This window comes from Chiloscyllium punctatum, chromosome 11 (assembly GCF_047496795.1).
Source record: "Chiloscyllium punctatum isolate Juve2018m chromosome 11, sChiPun1.3, whole genome shotgun sequence".
NCBI classification, from domain to species: Eukaryota; Metazoa; Chordata; class Chondrichthyes; order Orectolobiformes; family Hemiscylliidae; genus Chiloscyllium; species Chiloscyllium punctatum.
The window spans coordinates 80,948,987-80,967,638 of record NC_092749.1 but is presented as its reverse complement, the minus strand read 5'-3'; the positions used below and the strand labels follow the sequence as shown (position 1 = coordinate 80,967,638).

General features: G+C 43.4%; 1 protein-coding gene across 3 annotated transcripts in view; it reads left to right on the top strand.

Moving 5' to 3' along the window:
* Positions 1-18,652, top strand: part of serac1 (serine active site containing 1) — a 129,828-nt gene that overhangs the window by 76,609 nt on the left and 34,567 nt on the right. For all 3 annotated transcript variants that reach the window (XM_072581110.1, XM_072581112.1, XM_072581111.1), the window contains 4 exons: positions 892-1,054; positions 1,300-1,450; positions 11,342-11,468; positions 15,367-15,467. In XM_072581110.1, coding sequence (XP_072437211.1) covers positions 892-1,054; positions 1,300-1,450; positions 11,342-11,468; positions 15,367-15,467 — 542 coding nt within the window. The remainder of the gene's footprint in view (positions 1-891; positions 1,055-1,299; positions 1,451-11,341; positions 11,469-15,366; positions 15,468-18,652) is intronic.

Here is an 18,652-nt window from a genome sequence, read left to right as displayed (position 1 = left end):
ATAGAGATGTTGAGGAGTAAGAGGTCAGACCTTCAAGATCATAAGCTGTTCTGTTCACCTCAGTATTAATCCTTTCAGATCATGTGTCAGACATCAGGACCTTCACAGGGCCCCAGTGTGCATTCTGATAATCTGCAGATTGTAAGATTTTCCCCATTTTCATTGTGCTTTCTTAATTTACCAACAGGTCCATTATTCTGTTCTTTCAGTTTTGTAACATTTAAGTAGCATCTATTTCTCCTGTTATTTTAAAATCATCTCATATATATCTGTGATAGTGGCAGTGTCTAATTTTAAATTGCTAGCTGAAATTTTTGCGGGAGAATCATAAAATCCCTACAGGCTGTTTGCCTATCAAGTCCACACCATTCCTCTCAAGAGCATCGCACGTACACCCAACCCTGTAACCCTGCATTTCCCATGGCTGATCCACCTAACTTACACATCCCTGGACGCTATGGGCATTTCAGCATTGCCAATCCACCTAACCTGCATATCTTTAGATTGTCAGAGAAAACCAAGTGCCTAGAGGAGACCCACACAGCCATGGGAAGAATATGTAAACTCCACACAGTTGCCTGAGGCTGGAATCAAACTTGGGTCCTTAGTGCTGTGACGTAGCAGTGGTAACCACTGAGTCACCATGCTGGCCCAAAGAGAATGGTGGGATTTCAGTGTTGCAGGAATGGTGCTCAGTGGTGCTTTATTTTGGGCCTACTGTTGACTGGGAAATTGTTGCACCAAATACAATTCTAATTCAGAGTTTAGTTTGAGAAGGCAGATCATTTCTGTGTAATACTGCATCATTTTGCTGCATGATGTTGCCTGTACTGTATTTGTATGAGTTTCTTTAAGCTGAAATGACTCACTTGGAATTTGCTGTAATACCAGGTTCCAAGTCACTGTGACAAGATTGTAATGAATGGAGGTCTGCAGTTGCTTCAGAAAATATATCAGCTGCGTCATGATTCTCAGAAAATTCAAAGGAATATCATTCGAACAATTGGAAATTTGGCTTTACATGAACATCTTCACTCAGCCATTGTACAATCAGGTACAGTGAAAGTATTCCCTGACTGACCACCTGATTTTGAAAGGAATTAAGATTCGTATATTACCTTTATATGTTTCACAGCTATTTTGTTATAGCTGTTTTTATTCAATTTTCTCTATCTGTGTGAGCAGATTTAGGTTACTTCAGCATTTTGTGTGGTCATCAATGTTGCTAAGTATAATTTTCTTACTGAAGTTACAAGCTGTGGAATCTGTAATCTAAGGCTCAGAATTCTTGAATTATAGGATGGATTGGTATACTCGCTGAAGCAATGAAATCACCACATGTTATTCACGCTTCGCATGCGGCAAGAGCCTTGGCCAATCTTGACAGGGACACTGTAAAGGAGAAGTATGAGGATGGAGTATATATTCTTCATCCTCAGTATAGAACCAGGTAAATGTAAATTGAATATTTTTTGTTCTTTCCAAATAATTAACCTTAGGCAAGTACAGAATAGGAAAGCCATTTAAAATGTTCACCTTTTAAACACATGTACCTGGCATTCTGCCCCTGCTGGTGTAATTCATTATTTTATAATTTAATTCATTTGATCAATTTTCTGATATCCACTCCCTCTGCATGCAGCCTAGCTCTCATGGTACAGGATGAGTGAATGAATTTATCCTTTTCAGTACTATAATAGGTGCTTCTACCTTGTATCTTTAGCATAGTGAAATATTACAATGAGTTTCCTGAGAGAGTTAATAGACTCACACATTTGAGGCTCTAACATATATCCCAGCAGCATTCGATTATTTGCAGGTTTCCATGCTAAAAATTATTCTTTTTCCTGATTCCTCTGAATTAGCTAATCCTCTAATAATGCAAATATATTATCCCGAAAATCACAACAGAAATGGTGGCACATTGTTATACAGTCAGGAGGGTATGCCCTGGCCGTCCTCAACATTGATTTTAGACACCATGGAGTGTAAAAGCATCAGGTTAAATAGGGGCAAGGCAACCTCCTGCTGGTTACTATATATCATCTTTCCTCAACTGATGAATCAGTATTCCTCCATGTCAAAAAACACTTGGAGGAAGCAATGAGGGTGGCAAGGGCACAGAATATCTATTGGATGGAAGATTTCAATGTCTACTGCCAAGAGTAACTTGGCAGCACTGCTACTGATTGAGCTGGATTCTAAAGGACATAGCTGTAGTTTGGGACTATGGAAGGTAGTGAGGGAACCAACAAGAGGGAAAGACATACTTGACCTCACCTTCATGAATCTACCTGCCACAGATGCATCAATGCAAGACAATATCAATAAGAGTGACCACCTCATAGCCCTCGTGGAGATGAAGTCCCCCCTCCAAATTGAGTCAAAAATCACACAACACCAGGTTGTAGTCCAACAGGTTTAATTTTAAGCATTAGCTGCTCTTTCATCAGGTGGTTGTGGAGTATAAGATTGTAAGACACAGAATTTATAGCAAAAGTTTACAGTGTGATGTAACTGAAATTATGTATTGAAAAAGACCTTGATTGATTAAGTGTCTCATCTGTTAGAATGACCATGTGGGTTGGTGACGATTCGCCACGGCACATACGCCGCCGCTGATGAGCCACTGCCGATTTGCCACCAGCGTTTCTCCGCTGGGGTCGTTTGACCTCTGGAGACTATTCGCCACCAGAAATATATATATGTACTGATTGTTTTCCCTCCCACCTGTTCTTTCATACTTCTCGGTCCCCTTTATTTATATAACAACGTAGTAAATATTGATTTAAAAAAAAGGTGAAATAAATATCATTTTATTGGTTTATACATAAAAATGAGTTACAAACACTTGCGGTGGTGAATCGTCCTCAGTGGCCAATGGGCAGTGGCTGAGCGTCCTCGGCGGTGAAAGGGCAGTGGTGAATCGGCGGCAGCGAATGGCCCCATCCCGGACCATGCTGGTTTTGGTTCTTTCCTATGTAAATCTCAAAATTTTTTTTTTTAAAAGTTACCTTCTCAAGTGAACTTTAACAACTACCAACTGTCAGCCCAGATAATGTATTGAAGGTGTGTGTTCCCCTGTGAGATACTGTCTGTACCACAATGTTTCAACTGATTCTAATCTAAAAAAAATGAATTTACAGAATCTCACATGGATTCGTGCAGTTTTTGAGCGAAGTAGAGTCATAGAGATGTACAGAATGGAAACAGACCCTTCGGTCCAACCTGTCCACGCCGACCAGATATCCCAACCCAATCTAGTCCCATCTGCCAGCACTCAGCCCATATCCCTCCAAACCCTTCCTATTCATATACCCATCTAAATGCCTCCCAAATGCTGCAATTGTACCAGCCTCCACCACATCTTCCGGTAGCTCACTCCATACACGCACCACCCTCCGTGGTCTTAGGTCTCCCTATATCTCTCCCCTCCCACCCCAAACCCATGCCTTCTAGTTCTGGACTCCCCGATTCCAGAGAGAATACTTTTGTCCATTCATCCCATCCATGCCCCTCATCATCCCACAAACCTTTGTAAGGTCACCCCTCAGCCTCTGACGCTCCAGGGAAAACAGCTCCAGCCTGTTCAGCCTCTCCCCACAGCTCAAATCCTCCAACCCTGGCAACATCCCCGCAAATCCCCCCTGAACCCACTCAAGTTTCACAAAAGGAAGGAGACCAGAATTGCATGCAATATTCCAACAGTGGCCTGATCAATGTCCTGTACAGCTGCAGCACGACCTCCCAACTCCCATACCCAATACTCCAACCAATAAAGCAAAGCATACCAAACACCCTCCTCCCTATCCTATCTACCTGCGACTCCACCCTCAAGGAGCTATGAACCTGTACTCCAAGGTCTTTTTGTTCAGCAACACTCCCTAGGACCTTACCATTAAATGTATAAGTCCTGCTAAGATTTGCTTTCCCAAAATGCAGCACCTCGCATTTATCTGAATTAAACTCCATCTGCTACTTTTCAGCCCATTAGCCCATCTAGTCTAGATCCTGTGTAATCGGAGGTAACCCTCTTCGCTGTCCACTACACCTCCAATTTTGGTGTCATCTGCAAATTTACTAACTGTACCTCTTATGCTCGCATCCAAATCATTTATGTAAATGACAAAAAGTGGAGGGCCCAGCACCTTCTGGCACTCCACTTTTGTCATTTACATAAATGATTTGGATGCTAGCATAAGAGGTACAGTTAGTAAGTTTGCAGATGGTCACAGGCCTCCAGTTTGAAAAACAACCCTCCACCACCACCCTCTGGGCGGCACTTTGGCACAGTGGTTAGCACTGCTGCCTCACAGCGCCAGAGACCCTTGTTCAATTCCCGCCTCAGTCGACTGACTCTGTGGAGTTTGCACATTCTCCCCGTGTCTGCGTGGGTTTCCTCCGGGTGCTCCGGTTTCCTCCCACAGTCAAGATGTGCAGATCAGGTGAATTGGCCATGCTAAATTGCCCGTAGTGTTAGGTGAAGGGATAAATGTATGGGTGGGTTGCGCTTCGGCGGGTCGAAGGGCCTGTTTCCACACTGAAAGTAATCTAATCTAATCTGTCTTCTACCTTTGTGCCAGTTCTGTATCCAAATGGCTAGTTCTCCCTGTATTCCATGAGATTAAACCTTGCTAATCAGTCTCCCATGGGGAATCTTGTCGAACACCTTACTGAAGTCCATATAGATCACATCTACTGCTCTGCCCTCATCAAACATCTTTGTTACTTCTTCAAAAAACTCAGTCAAGTTTGTGAGACATGATTTCCCACGCACAAAGCCATGTTGACTATCCCTAATCAGTCCTTGTCTTTCCAAATACATGCACATCCTGTCCCTCAGGATTCCCTCCAACAACTCGCCCACCACTGAGGTCAGGCTCACCAGTCTATAGTTCCCTGGCTTGTCTTTACCGCCCTTCTTAAACAGTGGCACCACGTTTGCCAACCTCCAGTTTTCTGGCACCTCACCTGTGACTATCGATGATACAAATATCTCAGCAAGAGGATTTGTCAACACTATCTCATGTCCCCTTTTTGCCCTCCTGATTTCCCTCTCAAGTGTACTCCTACTTCCTTTATACTCTTCTAAGGCTTCACTCAATCTATCCTGTCTATACCTGATATATGCTTCTTTCTTTTTCTTAACCAAACCCTCAATTTCTTTAGTCATCCAGCATTCCCTATACCTACCAGCCTTCCCTTTCACCCTGACAGGAATATACTTTCTCTGGATTCTTGTTATCTCATTTCTGAAGGCTTCCCATTTTCCAGCCATCCCTTTCCCTGCGAACATCTGCCTCCAATTAGCTTTCGAACATTCTTGCCTAATAATGTCGAAATTGGCCTTTCTCCAATTTAGAACTTCAACTTTTAGATCTGGTCTATCCTTTTCCATCATGATTTTAAAACGAATAGAATTATGGTCGCTGAACCCAAAGTACTTCCCCACTGACACCTCAGTCACCTGCCCTGCCTTATTTTCCAAGAGTAGGTCAAGTTTTGCACCTTCTCTAGTAGGTACATCCACATACTAATTCAGAAAATTGTCTTGTATGTACTTAAGAAATTCCTCTGCATCTAAACCTTTAACACGATGGTAGTCCCAGTCGATGTTTGGAAAGTTAAAATCCCCTACCATAACTACCCTATTATTCTTACAGATAGCTGAGATCTCCTTACAAGTTTGTTTCTCAATTTCCCTCTGACTATTAGGGGGTCTATAATACAATCCCAATAAGGTGATCATCCCTTTCTTATTTCTCAGTTCCACCCAAATGTACAGCATGGAAACAGACACTTCGGTCCAACCTGTCCACGCCGACCAGATATCCCAACCCAATCTAGTCCCACCTGCCAGCACCCAACCCATAAGCCTCCAAACCCTTCCTATTCATATACCTATCCAAATGCCTCTTAAATGTTGCAATTGTACCAGCCTCCACCACATCCTCTGGCACATCATTCCATTCAAGTACCACCCTCTGCGTGAAAAAGTTGCCCCTTTGGTCTCTTTTATATTCAAAGACTTTGTCTATTTACCCTATCCATGCCCCTCATAATTTTGTAAACCTCTATAAGGTCACCCCTCAACCTCCGACGCTCCAGGGAAAACAGCCCCAGCCTGTTCAGCCTCTACCTATAGCTCAAAGCCTCCAACCCTGGCAACATGCTTGTAAGTTTTTTCTGAACCCTTTCAAGTTTCACAACCTGGGTACCAAACTTGGCTATCAGCCTCTGCTCAGCCACTATTCGTTGCTACCTTCCTGAAGTCTGCCTTGGAGAACGGGTCACCCGAAGGTCCAAGGTCGATTGTCCTGGACTGCTGAAGTGTTTACTGACTGGGAGGGAACACTCCTCTCTGTTGATTGTTGTGCGGTGCTCATTCATCAGTTGCCGTAGCCTCTGCTTGGTCTCACCAATGTACCATGCCTCAGGGCATCCTTGCTTGCAGCGCATGAGATAGATAACGTTGAGTCACATGAGTACCTGCCACGTATATGGTGGGAGGTGTCTCCACACATAATGGTATCCATATCCACATTCTGACACATCTTGCAATGTCTACCATGACAGGGTCATATGGAGTTGTCCTGAAAGCCAGGCAGTTTGCTACGAACAATGATCGTTTGAGGTTTGGTAGTTGTTTAAAGGGAAACAGTGGAGGTGTGCGCAAGGTCTTGGCGAGATGCTCATCCTCATTGTTGATGTGTTGCAGGCTGCATAGAACATGGCATAGTTTTTCAATGCCTGGGAAGTACTGGACAACAAAGGGCCCCTGTTGGTTGCAGCTCGTGTCTGTCTGCTGAGGTGGTCATTATGGTTCCTTGCTATGGCACATTGGAACTGGCGGTTAATGAGTTGAGCATCGGTATCATTGAGTACTTCCAGGTGCCAGTCACGATCCTCCTCATCTGAACAGATCATGTGTATGCATTGGGCTTGTCCATAGGGGATGGTTGTTTTAATGTGTTTTGGGTGGAAGCTGGAGAAGTGTAGCATTGTGAGATTATCCATGGGTGTGCGGCAGAGTGCGATGCTGAGTTGTCCATCCTTGATGGAGATGCATGTGTCCAAGAATGAGACAAATAGTCGAGAGTAGTCCATGTTGAGTTTGATGGTGGGATGAAACTCATTGATATCACTGTGTAATTTTATCAGTGACTCCTCGCCATGGGTCCAGAGGAAGAAAATGTCAACGTACCTGGTGTATAATGTTGATTGGAGGTCCTGCGTAGAGAAGAAGTCTTGTTTGAACCTCTGCATAAAAATGTTGGCATATTGGGGTGTAAATTTGGTCCCCATGGCTGTTCCCCCATGTGTCTGGATGAAGAACTGGTTGTCAAAGGTTGTGATCGAGGATAAAGTGGGTGAGTTGTAGGATGGTGCTCGGAGATTGGCAATTGTTGGTGTTGAGTACTAAGGCTGTTGTCGCGATGCCATCATTGGGGGATGCTGGTGTCAAGTGAAACGTCCACTGTGCCGAAGAATGTTCCTGGTTTGACTGGTCAGTGGATGTTGAATTTCTGTAAGAAAGGCGGACTTCAGGACAGGCAGCAATGAAATGTGGCCGAGCAGAGGTACCCATGGGGATGGCCTCAATGGGGCCCTTGGGTCATGTCACACTACAGGTGACCCCATTGCACTATACACACACACAGACACACACTCCTACACACACACAGACAGACACACACACTCTCACATATATCCATTTAAATTCACACACATGCACCCACTCTCACAAACACTCACAAGCCCCCACCGCCTCCCCCCCATCACTCACTCACTCACTCACGCGCACACACAGACTCTCGTTCTCTCTCGTGCGCTCGCTCTCACTCTCTCTCCCTCTCTCTCTCGCACACACTCATCCATGAAGGTCTGTGTGCTATCAACAGCATCAGAAACATTCTTGAACACAATCTGCAACCTCATAGCTTGGCATATCCCTCGCTCAACCATTACCATCAAACCAGGAGATTAATCTCTGTTCAATGGAGACTGCAGGAGGGCATTCCAGGAGCACCATCAAGTACACCTAAAATTGAGATGTCAAACTGGTGAAACTACCAAACAGGGTTACTTGTGTGCCAAAAAGCAAAAGCTACAAGTGATTGATAGCTAACTGAACCTGTAACCAATGGATCAGATGCAAGCTTTGCAGTCCTGCCATATCCAGTTGTGAATGGTGGTGGACAGTTCACTTGAGGAGCTGGCTCAACAAATATCCCCATTTTCAATCATGGAAGAAACCAGTACATCAGTGCAAAAGATAAGACTGAAGCATTTGCAACAATCTTCAACCAGCAGTGCTGAGAGGATGATCAATCTCTGCCTCCTACAGGGGTCTGCAGCATCACAGATGCCAGTGTTCAACCAATCCAGTTCACTCCATGGTGGAGGCCTTGTACAATGAACAAGCTGTGGGCTGTAATAATATTCCAGAAAGTGTACTGAAAATTTGTGCTCCAGAACTTGCTGCAACCCTAGCCAAGCTCTTCCAGTACAGCTACAACACTGACATCTGCCTGACATGTGGAAATTTGATCAGGCATATCCTGTACATAAAAAGCAGGACAAATCAAACCTGGCCAATAACCACTCAATTAGTCTACTCTCAATCATCAGAGAGAGGGGTGGAAGGTGTCATTAAAAGTGCTATCAAGCATCACCTACTTAAAAGCAACCTGCTCACTGATGCCCAGCTTGGGGCCCACCAGAGCCATTCACTCCTTACTTTGGTTCAGACATGAGCAAAAGAGCTGAATTTCCAATGTGAGGTGAAGTTGACAGTGGGGCCACATTTAGATTTACTCTATTTAAATTTAGATTACTTACAGTGTATAAATAGGCCCTTCAGCCCAACAAGTCCCACCCGCCGAGACGCAACCCACCCAGACCCATTCCCCTACGTTTACCCCCTCACCTAACACTATGGACAATTTAGCATAGCCAATTCACCTAACCTGCACATTTTTGGACTGTGGGAGGAAACCGGAGCACCCGGAGGAAACCCACGCAGACACGGGGAGAATGTGCAAACTCCACAGACAGTTGCCTGAGGCGGGATTTGGACCCGGGTCTCTGGTGTTGTGAGGCAGCAGTGCTAACCACTGTGCCAGCGTGCTGCCCACCAAGGAACCCTAACAAAACTTGAATCAATGGAAATTAGGGGAACATTCTCTCCTGGTTGGAGTCACATCTGGCACATAGGAAGATGATTCGGGTTATTGGAGGTCAGTCATCTCAGTTGCAGGATATCTCTGCAGGAGATCTTCAGGATAATGTCCTAGACCCAATTATCCTCAGCTGCTTCATCAATGATCTTCTCACCATCGTAAGGTCAGAAGTAGGGATGTGCACCAATGATCACACAACGTTCAGCACCATTTGGGACGACTCAGATATTGAAGCTGCCCATGTCCAAATGTAACAAATTCCAGGCTTGGGCTGAGAAATGGCAGGTAACATTCAAGCTATAAATATGTCAGACAATGACCATTTCTAGGAGTCCGAATCTAACCACTCCTCCTTGAGATTGAATATTGTTACCATCACTGAACTGTCAATATCATGGAGGGTTACCATTGACCGGAAACGCAACTAAACTCGCCTTATAAATGTGTTGGTTACTAAAGCAAGTCAGAGGCTCAGAATATTGAAATGTTCTCCTCTTGAGTCCCCAAAGCCTGTGCACCATCTACAAGACACAAGTCCCAGAGTGTGATGGAATATTCTCCACTTTAAACACCAGTAATACTCAAGAAACCTGACACCATCTAGGAAAGAGCAGACCACTTGATTGGCACCACATCCACAAATATCCACACTCTCCAGAACCCCCTGGTCCTCACCTTCCAACCCACCAACCCATCATCCTCCATCATTTCCACTACCTACATACAGACTCCACCACCAGAGATATATTTCTCTCCATAAATATATTCTATATAGATCATTCCCTCCTCGACTCCCTTATTAGGCCCCACACCCCCGACCCCCAACACACCTTCCACACTCGGCACCTTCTATTGCCACCGCAAGAGGTGTAAAACCTGCGCCCACACCTCCCCCCTCAAAGGTCCCAAAAGATCCTTCTACATCTGACAGAGATTTTCCTGCACTTCCCCACACATCATCTACTGTGTCTGTTGCTCTCTGTGGTCCCCTCTACATTGGGATGACAGGACAGCAATTTGTGGAACATTTCAGAAAACATCTGTGGGACACTAAACAACCCCACCGCCCTGTGGCCGAATACTTCAACTCCTCCTCCCATTCTGCCAAGGGCAGGCAAGTCCTGGGCTGCCTCCACTGCAAAATCCTAGCCACTCAATGCCTGGCACCTCTTCCGTCTCAGGACCCTCCAACCACATGGAATCGATGTTGATTTCACCAGGTTCCTCATCTCCTCTCCCCTCACCTTATCCCAGATCCAACCAATCAACTCTTGAATGACCGACCTGTCCATCTTCCTTCCCACTTATCTGTTCCACTCTCCATTCCGACCTATCACCATCACCCTCCATCTTCATCTAGCTATTGCATTCCCAGCTACTTTCCCCCCTCAGCCCCAACCCCCTCACATTTATCTCTCCAGCCCCCTTGCCATCCCCCACCCCCCAACCCCACATTCCTGATGAATACCTTATGCTTGAAACGTCGACTCTCTTGCTCTTCAGGTGCTGCTTGACCGACTGTGTTTTTCCACCACCACACTTTTTGACTGATCTCCAGTATCTGCAGTCCTCACTTTCTCCATATATTCTAATCACCTGTCTGAAGAAAACATTCCGGCACCACAGTGGCAACACCTATCTATAAGAGCAACAGTACAGAACACATCTCTCAGAAAGGCACAGTACTCTTACATATGGTGATCAAAAGTTATGGGGGAAGACAGTAGAAGGGAATTGAGAAACACATTAGCCATAATCAAAATGCAAAGCAGACCTGATTGGCATAATTGTCTAATTCTGCTCCTGTGTTTTATGGAATGCTGGTCTCAGTGTCAATACCAAGTATCCATCAGGTATTCTGACCTTACATGAAGATGCTAGTGCAATAAAAAAAATTGCACTTCTCTTGACTAAAAATTTTGATCTGATTCAACCCCTTATTTTTCAGAGCCCTTATATACAACAATAGAATCTGTTTTATTGATGGCTCTCTCTCATTGTGATAAATGCAACATACTGGTTTAATAATTAAACAGCAACACAATAGCAACTTAGAATTATTTACTTTCATCAATCTCAGGCTATACTAATTCAAAATGTTGTACAGCTTTTTTGCATACTACAGATGAATACAGATGTTGATCTTTTTTTTTCTTCAGTCATCCAATCAAAGCAGATGTTCTTTTCATCCATGGTCTGCTGGGGGCAGCTTTTAAAACATGGCGACAGAAGGACCACAGTAATATGGAGGATAAGGATGCTGATTACACAGAATGTTGGCCAAAGGTACCAGTGATATCTGTCAAAACTGTTCACCTTTGACACCGTTTTGTTTGTCTTTCATACCCAGCTATGAATGTAGAAACTCATTTATGATTATCTCAATTGTTCTTTACTAAAGAAATCATTCAGCTCATTGCCCCTGTACTTTTTTTTCCTTATAATTCTACCCCCTGCTTTCTTTTATAGGCCTGGAATTTTTCCTCTTCAATTATTTATTTGATTTCATTTAGAACATTACTATTTAATCTCTTCAGATATCTGAATAGCAATAGTGTATGTTTTGAATATCAGCATATTTAATTTTTCATCATGAAAGTTCCCAAGGATGACTGATTGTCAAAAGCATTATGCAGCTGATACATAATAAATTTATACACCCAGCATGAGTGTAAAATAAAAACAATGAAATGTTCCTTCCTGAGAACATAACTATGTCTGACATTTTCATTTATTTCACTGGTAAATGATCTCTTTTCACTCATAGAAAGAACAGTATGCTGCCATCTAATTCTGTGCAAAGTAAACTTGTTGTCTGGGTAAAACATATCTTGGATTTATGACAATGAGTGGGAGAACAAATCTATATCAAAGGACTTGTATGTTCTATAAATTATTGCATTTGTAAACAGGTATAGCGGCCTATTTCGACACCTTCATGCTACATGCTACTTTTGAAAGTGATAGGACAGAAAGTCCAAATAGAACAATTCTTTATCCATCATCAGAATTGAAGTGAACTCCGGTTTCAGGACCATGATTTTCCCTAATATCGTACTTCCATACAGTTAGACTATTGGGAAATCAATCAAACTATTCAGTGGTATTTTTGCTCTCTGATATCCTAAGTCATGTAATTCATGCAGAGAATGAAAAAGTGTGGTGCTGGAAAAGTGCAGCAGGTCAGGCAGCGTCCAAGGAGCAGGAGAGTCGGCATTTTGGGCAAAAGCCCTCCACCAGCAATGTAGCGGGAAAGGAGGCTAAGAGATAAATAGGGTGCTCAAGGTAAGGCGGGGGGAAGGTAGATGGGATGGCGATTGGTTGATGCAGGTGAGAGGTAATTGTGATGTGTGAGTGGGGATGGTGGAGTGGATAGGTGGAAGGAAAATGGGATAGGTAGAACAGGTCAAGAGGGAGGTGCCGAGTTGGCGTTTTGGACTGGGGATGGAGTGACAGGAATTTGAAAACTGGTGAAGTCGATGTTGACGCTGTGTGGTTGTAGGGTGCCAGGGTGGAAAGTAAGGCATTCTTCCTGCAGCTGGCAGTGGAGGAGGGCCAGGATTGGCATATCTTTGGGAGAGTTGAAGTGTTTGGCCACAGGGAGGTGGGGTTGTTCGGTGTATGTGGATCAGAGACATGATCCTTTAGCATCTTGGATGGAGGTTTCACACCTTGTGTGGCGGCAAGGGCCATGTGTGAAGGGTGGATTGGTGGGGACAAGGGCCTAACAAATGAGTCACAGAGGGAATGGTCTCTGCAGAATGCATCTCTGAGTGGGGAGGGAAGTATATTTTTAGTGGTAGCACGCACCAACAATTCCACTGCCCGGTGATGAACCACTTCAGCTCTCCCTCACACTCCCCTAAAGACGTACAAATCCTCCACCGCCAAATCAAAACTGGAGGAAGAACACCTCACCTTCTGTGTCAGGACCCTACAACCACACGGCATCAACACTGACTTCACCAGTTTCCAAATCTCCCTTCCCCCCACTCATCTCAGATCCAACCCTCCAATTTGACACCTCTGTTTTGACCTGTCCTACCCATCCATCTTCCTTCCCACCTATCCATTCCACCTTGCCCACCTACCAGTCCTAATTACTTCTCACCTGCATCCACCTATCACCATCCCACCTAATATGCCCCCAGTCCCACCCACCCCTCTACTTATCTGTCAGCTCCCTTCTCCTTCAACATTCCTGATGAAGTGCTTATGCCCAGAATATGAAGTAAAGATGTCCATGAAGCCACACGATTAACTTGATTGGATGTGTATGTTAATTAATTAATACTACAATTGGTTTGTAATAGCTAAAGGTGGGTTAAATGTACAAACGTGTCTGTTTCCCTTTGTTTAGTGGAGAAGTCCCTTGACTGCTAGAGGCTTTCTCCTCACCTGTGTAAAATAATTAATTTAGTCATGTTGGGGTGGAATGAAGAAAAGTAAAACGTATCCAATGGGTGGTGGGAATCTGGAATGCACAGCCTGGGAGTATAATAGAGGGGAGAAGCCTCATGGCTTTTAAAGAATACATAGATGATCACTTGAAATGTTATAGCAAGGTTATGGGCCTATTGCTGGAAAGCAGGATTAATATTGATATATGGGTGCAGATTCGTTGGACTGATTGGACTCTTCTGCACTCAATGACTTAATAGTGGAAAGTACCCAAGGATACACAACTGCCTTAAACAGAGCTCTCAACAATTATTGCCTACAGGATTCTCGAATTAATGGATTGAGAAAAAAATTGTTTTGCTTTAGCAGATTTGACTTAGAAAGTTGGAAAGCAGAAGAGAGGAAATAAAAGCTGCACAGTTATACATTTTACATAGTGTTTGCAAGCTATGCTCTCTGGATGTCAACTGACAGCCACCTAATTTTCTTCTATATTCAGTGAGGTCTCACCCATTCTCTAGACTAAATCTGATCTCTGAACTGTGGAAGAAATCTGCATTTTGTGACATTCAGAGGCTGCATTCAATCCCTTCCTCTTTAACTAGCAGAACACAGCTACACATCGAACTGGCGGTCAGGAACAGACACACTGCACATACACAACCCCTTCTACCAGAACTAATAGCAATCTATTCCTTTTCTGCTGTTGTATTTAGAACCTGCAAAGTCACATTGCATCCTTTCTAAAATGTTTAAATGTCAACTACTTCAATGCTGTATGGACTGTATGCAGAAGTTGGAAGCATATTTCCAAAAGTGGGAATCCAGTCTCCAAAAGTTCAAACTCCAAGAAATTGGCAGAAATTTCACATCCCTCTAAATGCTTCTTGGAGCAATGTTGCAATGCAGTAATTGAGGAGGCAGCATCAAATTTTGCATGCTATCTACCAACATGGCAGGTGAGGATCTCAGTCCTCTGAAAAACAAAAACAGCATGAACTTAGTATAAAGTTACTGTTGATCAGTATTCTGGTCACGACCTTGGAATGTAGTTGATACCTTAAAATTATGATGGTTTTATTTCCCTCCCACATTCCAATTGCAAAGAAGTATGAAGGTTTTAAACATTGCATTGTTGATACTCCTGGCCAGTTGTTTTCAAATAAACAGGCACAATTATGTACTTTTCATGTACTTTTCATTGATTTTGTAGACAGTATTGATTCAGTATTGATTTGTGGCACTGCTGCCTCACAGCGCCAGAGATCCGGGTTCAATTCCCGCCTCAGGCGACTCTCTGTGTGGAGTTTGCACATTCTCCCCGTGTCTGCGTGGGTTTCCTCCGGGTGCTCCGGTTTCCTCCCACACTCCAAAGATGTGCAGGTCAGGTGAATTGGCCATACTAAATTGCCCGTAGTGTTAGGTTAGGGGTAGATGTAGGGGTATGGGTGGGTTGCGCTTTGGCGGGGCGGTGTGGACTTGTTGGGCCGAAGGGCCTGTTTCCACACTGTAAGTAATCTAAAAAATCTAATCTAAATTGCCCGTAGTGTTAGGTGAAGGGGTAAATGTAGGGGAATGGGTCTGGGTGGGTTGCGTTTCAGTGGGTGGGTGTGGACTTGCTGGGCCGAAGGACCTGTTTCCACACTGTAAGTAATCTAATCAATTTTCTACACTTACAATTGGAGCAATGTAAAATATCATATATTACGATTGAGTTTAGAAGTCAATTTAAATGATTTTTGACTTTTAACTTAATGTGTCTATATTGCTGATTTGCATTCAGACCTGGTTGGCTGCAGACTGCCCCAATCTCAGAATATTGTCAGTGGAGTATGACAGCCACCTTAGCGACTGGAGATCCAAGTGCCCTGTGGAAAATGAAAGGTACTACACTTGGCTCTTATCTAATATTATATCTATCTACAATATTGACATAAATTCTTTAAAAACAGTTTATGAGCAAAACATGTTCTGTGGATACTTCTAGGCACTTTACATCAACGGTTACTTTTGCTGCACTATCATTATTTTCCATTGTAAACATTGATGATAATTATGGCAGTCAGTTTACAGAAGTGATAATAAATAAAAGAGTAACGCGTTAAGAAAGGAAACTGGGAATTCTCCTCACTCTTCTTTTATAAGTTTCAGAATCATTTACATCTGCCTAAATAGTTATTACACATCATTTGAGTGGCAGCATCTATACTGCAAGCCTTGAGTAATACATGGTCATGTTAGCATAAATTGTGTACGCAGGTCCACATGGTTATTTTGTGGTGAAAATGCTGCAAGGTTAGAGACCACAAACTTGAATTCAGTAATGTTACCAAATATTTATAATGTTTAAACCAATGTGGAACTTCTTTTCATAAATCGTATGCAGTACGCAATGATCACCTTGAAGAATGGGATGCAAAACGGACAAGGAATGAAATGAAATCGATAGACAAAATATTAGCAGTTAATGATATTCAAGTCTGTATTTCATTCCACCATGTCAAAGTGAGGAGGTATTGTAATTTTGATCAGGGAATTTATTACAGTAGTAAGGCAGGATGACATATTAGAAAGGTCTGGATTAGTGGTGCTGGAAGAGCACAGCAGTTCAGGCAGCATCCAACGAGCAGCGAAATCGACGTTTCGGGCAAAAGCCCTTCATCAGGAATAAAGGCAGTGAGCCTTTTTACCATATTAGAAAGGTCCTCAAACGAGGCCAAATGGATAGAATTTAATAAGCAAACAGGAACAGTCACATTGGTGGGAATTTACTATCGGCCTCCTAAAAATCCAAGAGAAGTACAATAGTAGATGTTGAGGGAAATTTCAAGGAAGTGTAAAGTAATAAGGTAGCGATAGTGTGGGATTGCAACTTGTCCAACATTAACTGGGTTAGTTGTAATGTGAAAGGTTAGAGAGATCGTAATTCTTAAAATGTATCCAGGGCAGTTTTTTAAGCCAGTATGTAGAAGGCCCTAAAGAGAGGGGGCAATCCCGGACTTAATTTTAAAATTGAGGTGTACTGGACAGCGAAGAGGGTTACCTCAGATTACAATAGGATCTTGACCAGATGGGCCAATGGGCTGAGAAGTGGCAGATGGGGTTTAATTCAGATAAATGCGAGGTGCTGCATTTTGGGAAGGCAAATCTTAGCAGGACTTATACACTTAATGGTAAGTTCCTAGGGAGTGTTGCTGAACAAAGAGACCTTGGAGTGCAGGTTCATAGCTCCTTGAAAGTGGAGTTGCAGGTAGATAGGATAGTGGAGAAGGTGTTTGGTATGCTTTCCTTTATTGGTCAGAGTATTGAGTACAGGAGCTGGGAGGTCATGTTGCAGCTGTACAGGACATTGGTTAGGCCACTGTTGGAATATTGTGTGCAATTCTGGTCTCCTTCCTATCGGAAAGATGTTGTGAAACTTGAAAGGGTTCAGAAAAGATTTACAAGGATGTTGCAGTGTTGGAGGATTTGAGCTATAGGGAGAGGCTGAACAGGCTGGGGCTGTTTTCCCTGGAGTGTCAGAGGCTGAGGGGTGACCTTATTAGTGGTTTACAAAATTATGAGGGGCATGGATAGGGTAAATAGGCAAAGTCTTTTCCCTGGAAGTCTTAAAACGTATTAAGGTAGAATAGTCCTCAGGACCTGAGAAGTGTATCTCAGGAGTTTGAATGAGGCTAGGGAGGAAATTGCAGGCGGCCTAGCAGAGACATTTTTATCATCGGCCAGTGATGAAGTGCCCGAAGATTGGAGGGTGACTAATGTTGTGGTAGTATTTAAGAAAGGCTACAAGGAAATGCTTGACAAAACCCACCGATGAGCATAACATCAGCAGTAGGTATGTTGTTAGGGGGATTCTGAGATAGGATCTATAGGCATTTTGAGAGTCAAAGACTCTTAGGATAGTCAGCATGGGAAATTTGTCTCGCGAATTGGATTGAGGTTTTTGAACGGGTGACCAAGAAAGTACATGATGTAGACATTGTCGATATGGATTTCAGCAAGCCCTTGACAAGGTACCACGTGGTAGATTGATGAATAAAGTTAACTTTCACAAAATCAAGGCGAGCTAGCCAATTGGATACAAAATTGGCTTAAAAGGTAGAAGGCAGAGGATAGTGATAGAGGGTTGTATTTTAGACTGGAGCCCTCTGACCAGCAGTGTGCCACAGACATCAGTGCTGGGTGCACTGTTATTTGTTATTTACATGTGATTTGGATGAGAATTTAGGAGATATGGTTAGTAAGTTTGTGGACGACACCAGGAGGGTAACACCCAAAAAGTTAGCTTCTTCCCTTCCTGATGCTGCCTAGCTTGCTGTGCTCTTCCTCCTCTTGCTTCTCTACCTTGGATTCCAGCACCTGCAGTTTTTTTTTGTCTTTGACACCAAGATTGGCAATAAAGTGGACAGTGTAAGAAGGTTATGTGGAAATGCAGTAAGATCTTGATCAAGTGTGCCATTGGGTTGAGGAATGGCAGGTGGAGGTTAACTTAAGTAAATGCAAGGTATTGCATTTTGGTAAATCAAAGCAGGACAGGACTTATATAGGGCTCTAGGATGTGTTATAGAACAAAGAGATTCAGTAGTACAGGTTCATAGCTCCTTGAAAGTAAGGTCACAGCTGGACACTATGGTGAAGAAGGCTTTTAGCATGCTTGCTTTCATTAGTTAGAGCAGTGAGTGTAGAAGCTGGTACATCTTGTTGCACAAGACATTGGTGAGGTGACATTTGGAGTACTGCATGTAGTTCAGGTTACCCTAGAAAGAAAGGATATTATTAAACTAGGAAGAGTGCAGAAAAAATTTACTAGGATGCTACCTGGACTGGAAGGTTTAACTTATAAGGAGAGGTTGGATAGGCTGGGACGTCTTTCCTCTTAAGACTGAGGAATGACCTTGAAGAGAATCGTGAGAGACAGAAATAAGGCAGATAGCTAACAGCTTTTTTCCCATGATAGGAGAGTCTAAATCTAGAGGGCGTAGATTGAAAGTGAGAAGGGAGAGATATAAATGGGCCTAGGGGGCATTATTTTTCATACAAGTAGTGATCAGTGTTTGGAACAGGCCACC